The sequence below is a fragment of the Varanus komodoensis genome, unplaced genomic scaffold (assembly GCF_004798865.1).
Source record: "Varanus komodoensis strain SLA01 unplaced genomic scaffold, ASM479886v1 scaffold443, whole genome shotgun sequence".
In the NCBI taxonomy this organism is placed as follows: domain Eukaryota; kingdom Metazoa; phylum Chordata; class Lepidosauria; order Squamata; family Varanidae; genus Varanus; species Varanus komodoensis.
In genome coordinates this window covers 15,662-32,526 of record NW_025336000.1, presented here as the reverse complement: position 1 = coordinate 32,526, position 16,865 = coordinate 15,662, and the positions used below count along the sequence as shown (strand labels likewise).

General features: G+C 45.2%; 1 protein-coding gene across 1 annotated transcript in view; it reads left to right on the top strand.

Annotated features, from left to right (window-relative positions):
- Nucleotides 1-499: 499 nt before the first annotated feature.
- The window catches only part of LOC123030282 (potassium voltage-gated channel subfamily KQT member 3), a gene marked incomplete at its 5' end in the record, with an annotated part of 29,031 nt that continues 12,665 nt past the window's right edge, over nt 500-16,865 (top strand). The window contains 8 exons of the mRNA XM_044444086.1: nt 500-590; nt 2,675-2,801; nt 3,712-3,884; nt 4,900-5,052; nt 5,476-5,586; nt 6,856-6,951; nt 8,478-8,572; nt 9,608-9,631. Of these exons, the coding sequence (XP_044300021.1) occupies nt 500-590; nt 2,675-2,801; nt 3,712-3,884; nt 4,900-5,052; nt 5,476-5,586; nt 6,856-6,951; nt 8,478-8,572; nt 9,608-9,631 (870 nt within the window). The remainder of the gene's footprint in view (nt 591-2,674; nt 2,802-3,711; nt 3,885-4,899; nt 5,053-5,475; nt 5,587-6,855; nt 6,952-8,477; nt 8,573-9,607; nt 9,632-16,865) is intronic.

Below are 16,865 nucleotides of genomic sequence, written 5' to 3'. Positions count from 1 at the left end.
CAGCACTGCTCCTTGCAGCCAGAGAGCTGGCGGGAAACTGTTTCACTTGTGGATGCACAGTAGCTGAGAAATGCATCAAGTTGTTTTAAATCGGAGACTCGAGGCACACGTGAGCATTCCTGAGCGGATTACATGGTCTCACCTATTGATTCTTTGTATTGTGTAGCCTCTGGAGCGTGCATGAGTTGCTCTGCAGGAGACTGCATGAATAATGGTGCCTTTCATTCCAAAAGGTCAAAATGTTTTACCTAAAGTCTAGCAAGTAAGAAGCTAAGACCTGCTCGAGAGCAGAAGGAAATGCCTCATTTAAGGGAACCCTTTGGACACTGGTTTGCTGTTCTGTGGGCCAGTTGCCTTAATTCAGTGCAACAACAGTGATCCAGCTTTTGTTATGTGTTTGTGAGGCTCCTCTCCTCTCCTCTCCTCTCCGCCATTAAACTTGTAAGGAACTGTTCTTAGAACATCTACTGACTTTCTGTTTTCCTCATATCTTCTTTAGGTTTCTGATAGTCTTGGGATGCTTGATTTTGGCTGTCCTGACAACGTTCAAGGAATATGAAACTGCTTCAGGAAATTGGTTACTGCTGTTGGTAAGTACAGAAGGACTTGGAGGGGGCTGAGGGATTGAGGAGGCTGATCAGCCCAGGTCCCTGAGCAGCTTCAACCCCCCTGGGTACTGAATACAAATTTTAAAGGGACCTTGTTCAGTTTTTCTGGACTGTGTGACTGATGGAGCCTTTGAGGGAGGGAGCCTTTGGAGAGCCACACTTGGAGGCTGAGCTTGTAGGAAGAGCTGGATTCTTGGGCTCGGAGGTGGTGCAGAGGTCCTTCCCAGAGTGTGATGTCTGGTGCCCAACAGGATCTTCAGGGAGATGCTGAGCCTCCAGGCCAAAGAATAACATCATACCAATGATGATTGTGATGATTCCCAGGTATGAGGGGTCTTCTCTGATGCAGCAAGCATGGGAGTAGTACTGCTGTTAGCAACTTGGGGTATGATGCTTGTAGATACATCTCCCAGGACTGCTGTTATTGATAATGGTGCCAATAATGAGAAATGGCAAGGGGGCTTTTGGTTTCTTTTTAGGGGACATCAAGAAATGGAGCATCTTGGCAGTGTGGCGTTCGGGGAATATGCTGCTTGGGGGCATGCCTTGTGTCGGCAGTGTTTAAACTTCAGTGAACTTTTATGCAGGTGCTTCTTGCCCTTGAAAGATGCTCCCAGGGATTTACACAGAATATCAAGTTAGCCCATGAAATAAAAAGTTAGAGAAGTTGGACCTCAGCCCACAATGCGTCTGTGTTCTGAAGAGGTGTGGGCAGGATGCGATGTGAAAGCATGAAGGGGTGTGTTGGAAGGGTGTCCTGATCCTTTCACGTATCCCTCCTTTTCAACTGCAACACCGCACTGCCTGCCCCGCCACAAGACTGTTTTACCCCCAGCAAGTATCTCAAATACCAAAGCAGTGGGACCCCTCTCTGAGCAGGACTGTATAGGATTGCACTGTTGCATTCTCCTCTTATTCAGTGCCACAGAAAAGCGTCTTCTGCACTGAGGCACCATCAGGATAGTGAAGGGTCTGGAAGAGGGTCCTCTGACCGTATAACCCATCCTACCAGCTAGTGGTTTAAAAAACAGACAGGCATGGGCCAATTCACAGGGAGATTCATGTTGCAAAGATGCTTCCTAAGGCAGTACAGGGCAAGGACAGTGTGGGGCAGCTTTGTTAGTCCAGGCAGTCCATCGTCCTCATCTGGATTTTCACCTGAAAGATTAAGGAAAAGTACGGAGGGCAAGGAAGCACAATTTGGGGCATATTGGTTAAGGCATCTGTCTAAGCTTCAGCCTAAGATTTCCTGGCTTTGTGAAGCCAATTTGAGATAGTCTTAAGACTTATTTCTGTGCATCTTTAGACCTGAAAAAATGGCCTACAAGACACTCCAGCAAGAAACAAGCCCTACATGTTACATAAAAAGTCATGGTGTTGTGAAGAAACAATTGAACAAGCTGCTGTTCATTGAATCATAGAACAGTAGAGTTGGAAGGGGATCAGGAAGGCCATTGGGTCCAGCCCCCTGCTGTTGCAGGACTCCAAGTTACACCATCCCACTCAGATGGATGTCCAGTTTCTTTTTGGATGTCTCCAGTGTGGGAGGGCCCACCACCTCTCCAGGCAGCTGGTTCCACTGCTGTATTGCTCTGGCAGTTATGAAACCATTCCATTCCTGATATCTAGTCTGAAGCTGGGTTGCCACAACTTGAGCTGTGTCTTACACTCTGGGATGGGTGAGAAGAGATATTGCCCTCCATCTTTTGCTGTTCCTTTTCATGGTTTCTAAAACCCAAACTCATCATTGTGAAATACCAAGACTGAGTTCAGCCAACATGATCGACAATGGTTAAAAACTATCTTGGCATTCTGTACTGTTTGAGCCCAGCCAACATATACATTGGATGTGTACATTTTGTGCATGGATGTGTGCATTTTGATAAATACACAAAAACAGGCAGAAGTGCTTGTGAAAAAACAGAAGAAGAAGAAGAAAACAGCACTCATCATCCAACATCAGTTGGAAAGAGCTTCCAGAGGGAATTCAAAGAACCTGGACTCACGTTTTGCTGGTGTACACATAAAACTCCTAATTTTGTAATTTCTTTCCCATTTCCGTGTAGGAAACCTTTGCCATTTTCATCTTTGGAGCAGAGTTTGCCTTAAGGATCTGGGCTGCAGGCTGCTGCTGTCGATACAAAGGATGGCGAGGGAGGCTGAAGTTTGCCAGGAAACCATTGTGTATGTTGGGTAAGGACAACTTTTTGTGTGGCTGCTTCTCCTCAAAAAGAGCTGCAGAACCAGGAACCCAGAAGTCAGATCTAACTGGCATTGGTTCCACTCTGACCTGCTGGGGTTCCCAGATGGCCACGCCCATTCCCTAGCCACACCCCCTTTTGTCAACCTCACCCCTTCCTGCTGACCCTCCTTCCTGATCCCCAACCACACACTGTTGGTAATTCCCTGGCTTTTCTGCACCATTTTTCCTTCTAAAAGGTTGATATGAAAGACTTAGTTACTAGTAATAAAGATTTAATTAAGATATTATGGTATGGTTGGTATTTTTTTCCTTTTTTTCCTTTGTGCCAATCCATGGTGCCTCACTTAGTTGTAATGCAGCCCCAGAGGGCTTCTCCAAAACTGATTTTGGTCCTCAAGACGAAGGAGGTTCAACTCATCTGATTTAATGGAGATCCCCTGTTACATCCTAAAAATAACCCCCATTTTAGTGAATTTCTTGAGCCTCGGTTGAAGTGCCTATGACCTGGGGAGCTTCTCATGATATAAATAGAGGCACATCAGAACTTAAACATCTCCCTTCAGTCTAAAGCCATTCAGACCTCAGTGGATATCTTAGCAGTGGAGACGCAAGACGGACACAGGCAAGGCTGGCGGATGGGCAGGCTGTAGGAATGCAGCTGCTGTTCAGCAGCTCCTGGAAACACGCAGCAAAACAAACCAACAGATCAAACCATCCATAAACAATTAATAGTATCTGCCGGAATGTTAAAAGAAGCCTGCGAAGACGGTCAGAAAGCAGAAAGCCATTTTCCTTTCCGATCCGGCACCAATAGGACCTTCAGAGAAGACATATGCCAGCCCCGGTTGTCCACCTTTCTTGTCAGGATTTGTTCTTTGGTTGCATTGTTTTGCTCCGCAGATATCTTCGTACTGATCGCCTCTGTGCCAGTGGTGGCTGTTGGCAACCAAGGCAATGTTCTGGCGACATCCCTGAGAAGTCTCCGTTTCCTTCAGATCCTGCGGATGCTGCGGATGGACAGGAGAGGGGGCACCTGGAAACTTCTGGGATCGGCCATTTGTGCACACAGCAAAGTAAGTAACGGAGGGGGCTAAAGGGGCACAGCACCCACTTTTTTTGTTAAATCAGGGGTGCTGACATCCACAAACTTCCTGTTTCCCCTGAGCTTAACTCACAATAGCTTGTGGGGTGGCAGGATGAATTTCCCCAGAAGCCAAACAAAGTTATTTGTTGGAAGGAAAGGACTTTGGTGTGTCCTGGCCTAGAATGGGCAATTAATTGGCTGAGTCCAGAGTGCTTCGTAAACTACACTCAAGGGTAGAGTGTCCTTGGACCATGAGTTGCTGTTGAAACTTGAGTCATCGCGTAGTTTGAAGTCAGCTGCATGAACAACCTAGGTAGGACCTCACGGTTTGTTTTGGGCTTCTGAAGTGGGTTGTGAACTGTGGGTTGTGTGTGATGAGCAAACCATGGTTTGTTTGTCCAGCTGAGTTGAGACAAGATATAGGCCACATTCCAACAATTATCCAAAGCTGTTGGATATACAAAAGACCTGCTTCCGAGGAGGTGAAAATTCCTAGCCCTGGTCCATTGCTATGGGCTGCCCGCATTTTTGGGCTCTTCCTGGGAGTGTGGCCCTCCCAGTGGACTGCCACCACCCTGGAGGGAACCAAGGGCTTGGGAAGGAGAACGGGATGCATAGCAATGCAGTTCTAGAGGGAATCCCAGAAGTAGCAATTCTGGCCCAGATCCTGACACAAGTGAGTGATACCAGACTGAAACTAGGAAAACTTCAGAAAAATAGGAAGTTGCCTTCCACAGAGTTGGACATCCATCCACTTTCAGCACTGACTGATAACTCTTCTCCAGGGCTTCAGGCAAGGTTCTTTCCTAGCCCTATCTGGAGATGCTTGGGATTGAACCCGGATCCTTTTGCATGCAAGGCATTTGCTCAGTCACTGAGCTATTGTCCCTCCTTCCAGTGATCAGGGACTCTGAAGCCTGATCTGAACTAGGAGTTTCATGGTCAAAGGCCAGGAGTCAAATATTTCACTTCTGTTTATAGCAGTTACCCTGTTTCCCTGCTAGGAACTCATCACTGCCTGGTACATTGGGTTCCTGACACTGATCCTCTCCTCCTTCTTGGTTTACCTGGTGGAGAAGGACGTGCCTGAAAAGAATGAAGAAGGGAAGGAGACAAAAGAATTTGAGACCTATGCTGATGCCCTTTGGTGGGGACTGGTAAGTGTCTACAGTGACCACATTGGATGAGATTGGTTTTAGATCATTCATCTGAGCATTCTGGAACCTTTCTAGATTTTAGAATGGTTGTTTTATCATTTTGATGTTACCTGTATTACCTTGGGTTACACTGTGGAATAAGAAAGGAGGAAATTTCAATCTCTTAAAAAAGAGTACAAATTTGCAAAATATGTCTCCTGCAACATCTTCTAAACAAATTGAAAACCTTACAAAAGCATGACCGTTACATCGCTGGGGTTCATGTGGGAAATATTTCTGCAGGCTCTCAGAGAAGATGAGGTCCAAAGTTCAGAGATGGAGCAACTGGAATTGGAATCGTGGAAATGAAATGTACAAGAAATATTTTGCTTTGATAATGTGCTTTGTCTTTCTAACAGACTGTCCCAAACTTTCTCCCCACAGATTACACTAGCAACTATTGGCTATGGTGACAAAACCCCCAAAACATGGGAGGGACGCCTCATAGCAGCGACGTTCTCTCTCATTGGAGTGTCATTTTTTGCCCTCCCAGCAGTAAGTTCTGTTGATGACCTCAAGATATATGATATATGAGAGTGGCTGGAATTAGGGAAGGGCAATTACCCTGAAAGGCACTAGGTTTTTTGAGTGTCTCATTCAAATATCGCCAAATGCCCACAGAGCACCTGCCTGGAAAACTAAAATGCATATCTGGAGAGAGAGTAGAAGAGAAGTCTGGATTGAGCATCCTTTGAAACTGTGCTTTGTGTAGTCATGGACAGACCTTGCAAGTTCATTTCAACCAATTCCTTCTTTTTCCCATCTCCAAGTCTGTTTGGAGCTGATGTAGGCTTTGTTTTGTTTTGTTTTGTTTTTTGGAGTTCATTTCATACAGATTTTATGTTCATATTAAGAAAAAGATTTGCATGTTTGCCTGCAGTTTGCAACTGGCATGCATTTTATGGATGGAATCCCCCACTGACAAAACAGCATTTTAAACACATTTTTGGAATGTGTGCCTTGTTTGCACACTTCATAAATCTGCAAAATTTTGATGTAGTTTTTTCAATTGCACAGAATGCATTGCAAGTTCAGAACTGAACAGAGTTCCAAATGCAAAATGTTTCTCATCTGCATCTGTTTCTGGGTGGTATGGTTTGGAGAAATCCATCACAAAAGTCAAGGAGCAGATTGCTTGTGCACCACAGATGAGATGAAGTCTAAGTGAATGCAGCTGGAGCACTTCCCACCTTGGATAGGCAGCATCATGACCAATCCAAACTTCCAATCACACACCACCCTTGATTCTTGCTCCCCTCCCTAGCTAGAACAAACCAAGCCCCTTCTTTTCCACATTCAGGGCAAAGAACCATGGAGAAACCTTCTCCCATTTGCTTTCACTCTGAAAGTTTCAGCAGTGACCCACATATTTCTGCCCAACTGCTCAGGTAAACATTGGAGGCTCTGTTGTGGGTGCTGCTACTCACAATGATGCTCTGGGTATCTACCAAGGAAAGAACCTTCTTTATCTTGTCCTCCACCAGCTTTAGCATAGTCCTTCCATGGTGCTCTGCCTTATGGTTTGTGGAACATACCAGGCATTGTATTTTGGCTAAACATGCATAGGATTGCCCCTGAAATGTCTTTAATGCTTTCATGTTTCCTTCTGTTGGTCTTTTCAGTGTTGTTTCCCTTGTTCCTGTATTGCTTTTGTTTTTGCATGATTGTAATTTTCCTGGCATATACATTTGATTTTGATAAATACAGGCAGGCAGATATAAAATATATGCTGTTTGAAGCATTTTTCCTCAACTTTGCTTTCAGGGTATTTTGGGATCAGGACTGGCTCTGAAAGTACAGGAGCAACATCGCCAAAAGCACTTTGAGAAAAGAAGAAAGCCTGCAGCCGAACTCATACAGGTCGGTCTGCTCATCACACACAGTTTGAAGTACACACAGTTCTTAGGCCCTTTGAAAGCCACAGGGGTTGCCTGCTCTCAGATCTTTTGGCAGAGGAAATGCGGAGGAGCTGTTTACATTTCACACATCTTTTCATGACATACAGGAACAGACTAGAAGCCTTTCCATTTTTTCCCCCCAGAAAAACTTGCAAAAGTAGGGCTGGACCAAAGGTCTCCACTGATAACTTAACAGGTTTTCCATGCAGTTCTAAGTTTTCTGGGAAATGAAAAAAGCTTTCTCTGCAAAAGTTTTCCACTTGGAGCATTTTAGCAAATCTGGGAAAAGATGTCTGGTGATGGAGGATGGGGAGACACTGCCCTCCTCCTCTTGAGGGAGTGGGTGCATTTTGGGGCAGAAACAACATTCACCGATTCTCCTCCTTGCTCTGGATAGATGCCATGCTTTGCTTCTCCAGCACACTAGAGGATGGTACTGTTCATGATGCCGCATCTTTCCAAAGAGCATTCGAGGAAGATCCAACTCTGTGCTACTGCATCACTTCCAGCCACATGAGCAGAGTTTGTGCTTCAATAGCCAAGTCAGCATCTTGTGCCTCAAAGATAGCTACGTATCTCTCCCACCAGACACCAGAGAGCCCTAAAATCTCACACTGCTATTCTGGGTGGAAGACAGGGCCTTTCTGTCTAGGAGGTAGAAGGCAGCACCAGAAAAGGGCTCTTGCATCTCGTCCTGTTATTTTGATTTTAGACAGAAATTTAGAAACATATTAACCTACAGCATTTGCCTCGAAGCAAATGGGTGGGGGGGAGCCTCAAGTCCCAGGGCCACAGGTCTTAGTCCAGCCATCCCTGGGTCCTGAAGCAGCCACAGCCCCCTCCTCTGGCTGCCCTCCTTTTCCCAGCCACCGTTCATTTGGTGGTTTCCTGTAGGGTTGGATGCAGCCCCCAGCATTCAAGGGCATCCTCTTGTGCTTGGCCATCTTGCACATGCAGCTGAGCCAAGAGGAAGTCTGTGAATGCTCACAGAATGAAGGCTGTACAACAGGCACCCTTCCTCCATGGCAGGTGCAGCTGCACAAATGGTGCTTGCACCTGATGTGGGAGAAGGATGGCGCTTGAAAAGCGCATGGGGCCAATGCTGACGAGCACCCCATGAACATCAAGCACACTCACCAGAAACTCAGGCTCAGGGCTGCTGCGAGTGGACCTGAGTCCAGGGAGCTGAGCTCAAGGGATCCGACAGATTCCCACCTCCGTGCAGATTCTTCATGGACGCCTAGTTCCCTGTGCATTTTTCCACCTTGTGAATGGTCAAAAAGCCTCTTTTACACACGATTCATTGGCATGAGGAGCTGTAAGCTATAATTTTGGTAACGCTGGTCTCATTGCTTTTGCCTTTGGTTCTTCCGCTTGCCTTCAGCCCTGCCTACCAAGAGCTTCAGCCCTCACACTCAAAGCAGTTCTGCACCACTGATGCATGTATTTTCTGTCCACTAATGTGGTCCCTGCTTTTGTGTTCTTCAGGCTGCCTGGAGGTACTATGCTACCAATCCCAATAGGATGGACCTTGTTGCCACTTGGAGATTTTATGAATCAGTTGTATCTTTCCCATACTTCAGGCAAGTCTGTTGCTTTGAGCAGTTCTCAGTATAACACACAGTCCATTTTTCGGGTTCCATATGATCATTTATCCAGGTAGAACATGAGAAGAAAGCAATGGGGAAGGGTCAGCTGGGTAGCAGGTGGGCAGAGAGACTACTGTGTACTTGTAATGATGGCAGTTCTCCGAGTGAAGATCTTTATGTGGACAAAATGGCACCACAGGAAATGTTAGCAGGTTGGAAGGTTGGAAGTCCTACCAAAACTTTAGGGGGGAAATCATGATTGGGTGGGGAGGAAGCCCACTGAGGAGTAAAACCATGTCTCATGTGCATGGAACACAGTAAATGCTGAGAAATTAAAAACAGGAGATCAGGAGCAGGACTGGAATGGAGTATTGTCAAAAAGGGCATGGCTGGCTGGTTAGGACTTTGAACAGGAGCCCCCCATACAGGAACCATTTGTGCCAGTTCCCATTGGCAGAGTGCATAGGGTACAATTCTCTGAATTCCTGGGGTAGATGGGAGTTGAATGCCTGTGCAGAACCAGATTAGGTGCTCTTGGAGCCAGGGCTGGGGCTGTGTCTTGTAGCCACGCACTCTGAGGATTATTCTGCCATTGCCCTCCTTTGGCAGCCTTGTGCTCAGTGTGTGTGTGGAAGGCGTCCGTCTGCCATGTATCGAAGTGAGTTGACTGCCTCAGGCTGCAAATGCCAGGAGGGTGGCAATGGCAACCCACTGGCCATCCCTACATGTTGGACAGCACAACTGCATGTGAGGATGCTGGCACTTCTCCGGTACCGAGTCAAGATACCACTGGCAGTCTTCGCAAGGCTTCTGATGGGAAAGATAGATAGTGCCGTCTTGTCCTTCCACTCAGGCAGAAGCAGGGCTTTGGCCAGGCCTGGGAGAAGCCAATGTAGGAACAAAAGTGGAAAGACCTGCTAGGGGTGCGCTTGTTTAAGACAAATGATCAGAGATATCTGCTGAATTTAACACATGCTTTCTTTCTCCTTGCTTTCCTCCTGTTGCTTTCTACTTTCAATTCTCCTAAAGGAAAGAGCAGGTTGATGGCACCAGGTACGTAATGAAAGTCCACAGCTTCTTAATGCCATTCATTCACTTATTCATTCATTCATCCGTTGTATTTTCAGATCAAGGTATACAAATCCAGTCTGCAAATTCTGACTTTTCCCGCACTGCTTTTCATGGGGCCTCTTATTTTCAGTAGTCTTAGTGTATACATTGTGCTGTTGTTAACTGTTCTGTTTGATCTGTAACAATGAGAGCAAATTGACTTTCTGGATAGGGTAATCATAGATTAGCATTTGACTTCTTGCTGAAATGACTATTTCATTAAGATTATTTTATGTGAAATATGCAGCACTGCCTTTGATGGCTGGTATCAGAGTGGACTTAATTGGATTTAATGATACTAATAACACTGAAAATGAGGGCCATTGAATGAAGTCTAACTGATTAGGCATTGTTTGCAGTAATTGTAGTGAGAAATGTAGTAAAGTGAATAGCCTAGTATAAGTTAAATGTTCTTTAATTTGTATCAGACTCTTCCAAAGGCAAGCGAATCTACACAAAGTCTAGACTTGACTCCAGCGGAGGCTGGTAGCTTCTTCAGTCAGGAAGTTGGTGTATCCACTCTGGGTTCTAGTCTGAACCTAAAAGGAGCTGTCCATAGTCCTTAACCATGCCCCCCCTGGAAATAGGTTCAGCACCATGGATGTCTCTTTCAAAGTTTAGACCAGGATCTGGAGTGGGTATATCACGCCAATGACTTTGGAGTCACCCACCTCCACCGTAAGCTACTCATCGTATTGTAAAGCAGTTCCTAGAGAGTTCCCTTTCAGATTCCAGCTGAGGTCCCATATTCAGATGCTTCCTCTGCTAAATACTCCGAATACATAGCCAACTAGCCTCTTGCTGGAAAGGTTAGACTGCAACCATTATGTCTGCCTTCCTGATTTCTACAAGAAAGGAATGTGATCAGACGTTCCATCATGCCTAGTCTGAAGTAAGAACAGCCAAGAATATGTTTTTCATGCCATGAGGGTTTTTTAGATCAGGCACTGTCGGTATTTAAGTATGGCTGGGCTTAGAGCTGGCTCTTCTATATTTTAAATTTTGATCTAAATTTATTTAGATTTGAATATAAATTATTTAAATTTATTTATTGGTCACCATCCTAGAACTGGAAGTTATCTGGGCAGCTCCCAGAATAAAAAGAACAAAATAAAACTATATTAAGAAATACAGCAACAGTAACATCGAATGTAGCATTACCAACAGTGAATCAGGTTAGAGCTTGCCTTAAAAAAACAGAACATTGAAGTAGGCATTCGGCAGACCTCCCTGGGCGAAGGTATTTCACATCCGGGGAGCCATCACCGAGAAGGCCCTTTTTCTCCTAGCTTCATGACTAATCTCATATTATTATTATTATTATTATTATTATTATTATTATTATTATTATTATAACATTTCTATGCCGCCCCTTGCCGAAACCTCGGGGCGGCTTACAACATGATAAAATACATTGAAATACAATAGTACATAATAAATTACCATTAAATACAAAAATACAAAAAATACATTGATTTACAAATATAAAATTAAAATTATCAGTATAAAATAAAAATATAGGAGGAGAAAGAGAAGGAAGAAGAAGTTGCCCTGGCCAGATCATATGTTTTAACAATTGAAATGATGTTTAAATAGGCATTCTGAAAAGGACCTCAGCTTAAAAGCCCCGCCTGCGTGGAGAGCTCTTGCAGGAAGGGCCCCTCAGAACCGTGTCAGCTGTCATCCTGGGTCAGCAATCGCCTGCCTTGATTTCTCAAGGTCACTTGTGGCTCTACAGCAGCTCCTCTGCTCCTGCACAGTTCAAGTGCAATGGGCTTCAGCTGCATAACCCATAGTTAGAGGTCTCCTCTGTCTCTACACCCCCTGCCTATTCAAGTTCAGTTATTATAAACCACAACTTATTCACAGACCACAACTTTGAACTAACTGTCAAAGTCAATGGAGTCTGATGATTTTTAATTTATTTCATTTTTATACTGCCCAATAGCCAAAGGCTAAACCATAAAATCATCCATTAAGAACAGGTGAGGAGGTTGCCAAATGGCATGACATGCTGCCCGCATAGCTATACATTCAAGTCACCTTTGCTAAGCTGAAGAGGTGGAGGCCTGCAGCCAGACGGGTCTCCGCAGAGTATGGGGGTTGGACTCAATGGCCTTATTGGCCCCCTCAACTGTTCTTCTCTTCTCTTCTCCTCTCCTCTCCTCTCCTCTCCTCTCCTCTCCTCTCTTCTCTTCTCTTCTCTTCTCTTCTCTTCTCTTCTCAGCATGCCGCAAAATGTAGTCCACTTCAATTTGTTGATTAGCTTTTAGCGTAGTTTTTTCCTCCCTATTTCTGTCTAGATGATAGAAAGCTAAGAAGTATTTTTTCAGATTTGATGATCAAATGGCTCTTCTTAGTCATGAGGATATTCCAAAAAATGCTGCTGTCCTCGCGTGCTTTTTAACTGTACCTTTGAAAAGCACTAATATTGTACAATTGTGGAGCTAGTGCAAATAATGAACTATTCTTTTTTCCTGTAATAGCAGGAAGTATATTTTGCTGCTAACAGGATAGCTTTGTTGTAGATGTACTTGTGTTCTTCACATTAACCCTCCATGGGGCAGGCTAGAAATCTACCTACCTACCTACCTACCTACCTACCTACCTATCGCAGGGGCTGTGCACTCCAACACATGGGGAAAGGGTCCACTGGCATTTCCTGCTGGTCTGTGAAAGAGCCACTGTCATGTGCACGCACAACAGGGCATCTTGCTCGCCATGGACCAGTGTGGGGCTTGCTGTGCTCTCGCTGCAGATTTCTCCCCGGGGATGGGAGAGGCAGCTCAATGGGAGCCAGCCGGGAGCCCTGCCATGCAGGGTCTACCCTCTGGGCACGGACTGAGGCTGGGCCTTTTCCTTTCTCTGCTGTGTTTTCTGCTGGGAAGGGAAATGCTGAGGCAGGCTTGTGCTAAGAATGTTTTCTCAGCCAGTCTATGCTGGTGTGTTTGGTGGCTCGAATGAGTGGGGTTCATTGTATTTCAGTATTTAACACTATGAATATTATTGTACGTTTGATTGATTTTGTATTGCTCTGCTGCTAATATGGTATTTGAATTCATATTTGCTGTAAATATAGTATAGCATTTATATTGATTTTGTATTTTGCTATTGTAAAATTTGATCAAAAGAAGTGACAGCAGATTTCGCAGTAGCCTTATTTGAATTACATATTGCTCTCTAAAAATTTCAGTTGTATTCAATTGCATTTAATTTCAATATTTTATTCTTTTGTTAGCTTTTTACTGCTCAGTTTCTGGTTATTTTAGATAATTTTCATTTTTTGGTACTATATTTAAAAATGAATACACAAAATACTATATTATGTATATAATGCTTTTTATTTCTGCCTCAGCAGTCCCTGAAATAATTTTCCTATTTCTTCCAGTCCCCAACTGTAAAAAAGTTGAAAACCACTGGTCTATAGCAATGTATAAGCCATCCCTCTCCAACTGGGTGCTCTTCAGTTCTTATCCTCCCAGGGAAATTGGGAGTTGAAATCCAACACACATGGGGGGTACCAGAGTGGGGGGCAGGTAATGCAGGCAAATAAGCCAGCTGTCCTGTTGTTTTAACCCCAGGGTTCTGGTCCATCCAAAAGGCACCCAGCTTGAGATTCAAGAATACTTAGGAAAAAAGGAACTCATCGGTATCAAACATGATCTGTGCTTTATTGAACCCAGTGATGCATGCAGAATATAAACAAGCGAAAGCAAGTTTACACTCCCCTTCTCTGTGGCCATACTGGTTCCGTGAATAGGCCAGGGAACACTCAATGGGACTCCAGTGTTGCCTGGACAAATGACTGATCAATTTTTCTCCTCAAGACAAAAACAAAAGAAAATGCTTCGCACCAGTAATTTGTTTAAGGCTCCTCTTCTCCTGCAATGGCAGTCTGTCAGTATGCACACAGGGTCTAACCACAAAGAGTTTTGTTCTCACAGCAAAGACAGCTCTTGTCTACCGAATGGATGGGGAAGGCAGATCCAAGGGAATCACCTCTGGCATGCCTTCTAACAACCCAAAGGCCATGAAGCCTTGCCATGCCTTCAGAAGACTATGCTGGCTTTTGGGAAGTGAATTGCCCTGGGGAAATTATCTATACCACTTGCTGGAATTTAATAACCTCTATGCCATTCTCCCACTGGAGCCCGTACAGTGCACTTGTTCGGAAGTTTTCCATAGTCACCAGGTTGGCCACTATAGGAAACAGGGTAGTGTCCAGCATTAGCCCTCCGTAACGCAGACCTATTGAAATGAATGAGACTTAATGAGACCCATAGTTGGACATTAAGCACTCATGTTGACATCACTGACTAAAGTGCTATTCATTTCAATGGATCTTCACCACTTAGGGCTAACATGGGTTACTAACCAGGATCCTGGGTAGTTTTAGTTCATTTTGGCTGTGTTGGCAGTATGACGTAGAGGCCATTCATGTGGCTTCACATGCCTACACATCAGTTGAAGAAACCACATGTCCACTTAGAAGGAAGTCCCATTAGGTTCAATGGCATGTACACCCAAATAAACAGATATATGACAGCAGACGTATGGGATCAATCACACGGAGTTGGCACCAACAGCTTCCTTCCTTCAGTCAAGGGACTCCTTTCATTGAGCCCTGTCAGGAAAGGCCCCTTTCTGGCCGGAGGAGGTACCTTCCCTTTGAGTGGGTGTGGTGATGAGGGGATATGTGTCCAATCAGATGTGGACTGCAACACCTATCAGTGCTAGTCTGGAGGTCCCATGGGAACAGATTATAGGAGTTCCAGTCTAGCAGTATCCAGATGCTTCTCCTTCCTGCGTTAGAGGAACAGAAGCTTTGTATCCAACCCAAATTTACACAACAGGGCTCACAACTGCAACTCAACCAATCATGAGAAGGGCTTTAAAAGAAATAGAAATGTGCTGCATGAGCTGGGATGGAGAGACCAGTGACCAGTTATCACCCAGAGAGGGGAACGCCAAAATGGATGCCAATAGCAGATCATTTTTTGGATCATGTGACCCATCCCAGGATCCTCTTGTTACTTCATTGTTTAGCCATGCTGCATCGGAAAGTTTCTGGGGCAGGAATGCAAGGCAGATGCTCTCGTCTGTTGTCACTGTGATTGATGCTGATTCGAGATACCGGATGCAGTAGCCAGTTGCCTGCAAAAGCACATGCTAGAACAAAGCAACGCATGTTTTGCATTTTTAGAAGCTGCTGCAGTCTTGTTCTAAAATGGCATCACTTCCAGATATTTGATGTACGGAATCAGTGCAGATCAGTATTTGTGTTTAACAAGGTTGGGTTTTAGGGAATAATGGCAATAGTATAACGAATAACCTAAGTGTGAAAATGTTAGTATTTTTAGCGTTTGTTGCACAGAAAAGAAACTAGGTCAAAAAGCGTGTCTCCAATTATCCGGTTTCCTTTTTTCCCCCTTTTTAATCCTCATAGATGCTCATTAATGAACATTAACCACTCATGTTGAAATCTTTTTTCACTTTACAGTAATGTCATGTTTAGTAGGGAAGCATTCTTTGGATCAAGCGTCACCCGAAAACTTAGGTACATGCCTCTGAGTAACAAATCAATCTTTCTTATTTACTGCATGCTGTTCTTGCTTGCAATATTTATCTCCCCACACACACTTTCTTTTAATTTGATAATTTTTACTACAGTAGTTATATGGATCCCAAAACTGAGGAGGAAGGGCAGAACGATCCAGAGCAAAACCTTAAAGTTCTGTTTCCAGCAGAAAATTAAGCCATCTATCACCAAGATGGCCTGGGGCCAAGCAACACGTGTCCCAGCAAAACACACACAGTGGCTGACACAGAGCCACACTTATGGGAGGAGGGAGGAGAAGATGTGGGGTGCAGAATAGCTCCCCTCCCCAGTGCAAAGCCAGAGTCTGCCTCTCAGTTAGGTTTTGCTGGGACTCGTTGAAGTCCTTGCAGCCACAAGAGGAGGAAGCTGTGGGCTGCAATGCAGCACGGGGAGAGAAGGAGTCACCCCATTGTCCGGGCAAATGGGTGACTTTTCCCTCCCCCTGAGATGGCTGTTGGTATATTTTGCATGCTGTGAGTGGCGGCAGAGCGGATCCAAGTCCTCAGTAGCTGGGGAAGTGTGTGAACAAGTGTTGCTGCATTGCAAAGCGTCCTGGGCTGGGCTGGGCAATGAGGATCCATCTGGTTTACCAAAGACCTGCTTCGGGGTGGAGAAGAAAACTGTGAACACTGGTCTGCAGCATGAAATCAAAACGATTGCCCCCAAATTCTGATGCTGGCGGTCTTAGGGTTCCGGAGCATGTTGGGTCAGCCTCTTTCACTTTCTTGCCCTGCCTCAATGCACGCCATCCAGACATTGTAATCACTATACAGTCCTTTGCCAGAGTGCCTGCCCTTTTCATTAAACTCGTTCTGAAATGGCCTAACTATGCCGCTGCGGCCAGCTTTCTCGGAGTGTGCCTGACCCTAGAGAGACTTGCCCAGCCGGTTATACTTTTGCCCCAAGCCACTGCAGGCAGCAAAATCCTCATCAAAGGAGGAGCAGGCCCACTGGCAGCTCCTGCGTACAAAGGAGTACCAAAGCCCATCCTTAGGTGGTGCTTCCTGCAAATAGAGTTGGGCTTGCTTGCAGAAAAAGTCTGAGTGAATAGGAGTGGCTGCGCCTGGAACAAGGCAACACAGAAGGGATGGCTCGCCCCCCGTTGCTGGCTTTTTGGCGTGCATCTGAAGCATCTTGACTCTGCAGTCATCTTCACAGGATGCACCTGCCTTTTGCATGATCCCTGTGGCCAGGTTCTGGTGGGTGCATGGTCCCCCCTGACATCAGGTGAGGGAAGGATGGATAGGGGTAGGACGATATGGCCTGCTCACTGCTTGGTATTCAAAAACCACAGCGCCTTACAAATTTATTGCGCCTTAAGGAGCTTTCAGTCCCCTGTATGGGAAGTTCTTTTAAGAGGTGCTGCTTTTCACATCACTGGAGAAAAATGGCACTTGCCAAAGTAAAGGTTCAGGGTCGCCCAATGATCTCTTTTGCATACAATCCCCCTCTGAATCTGAATCTCTTCCTCTGAGGGTTTTTTCCCTCTGAAACCAAACTTCCTCTTCATACATTCTTTTTTATAAGTACAGGTATCATTGGGAGACAGAGACACACCTGCACACGCACACACTTTAG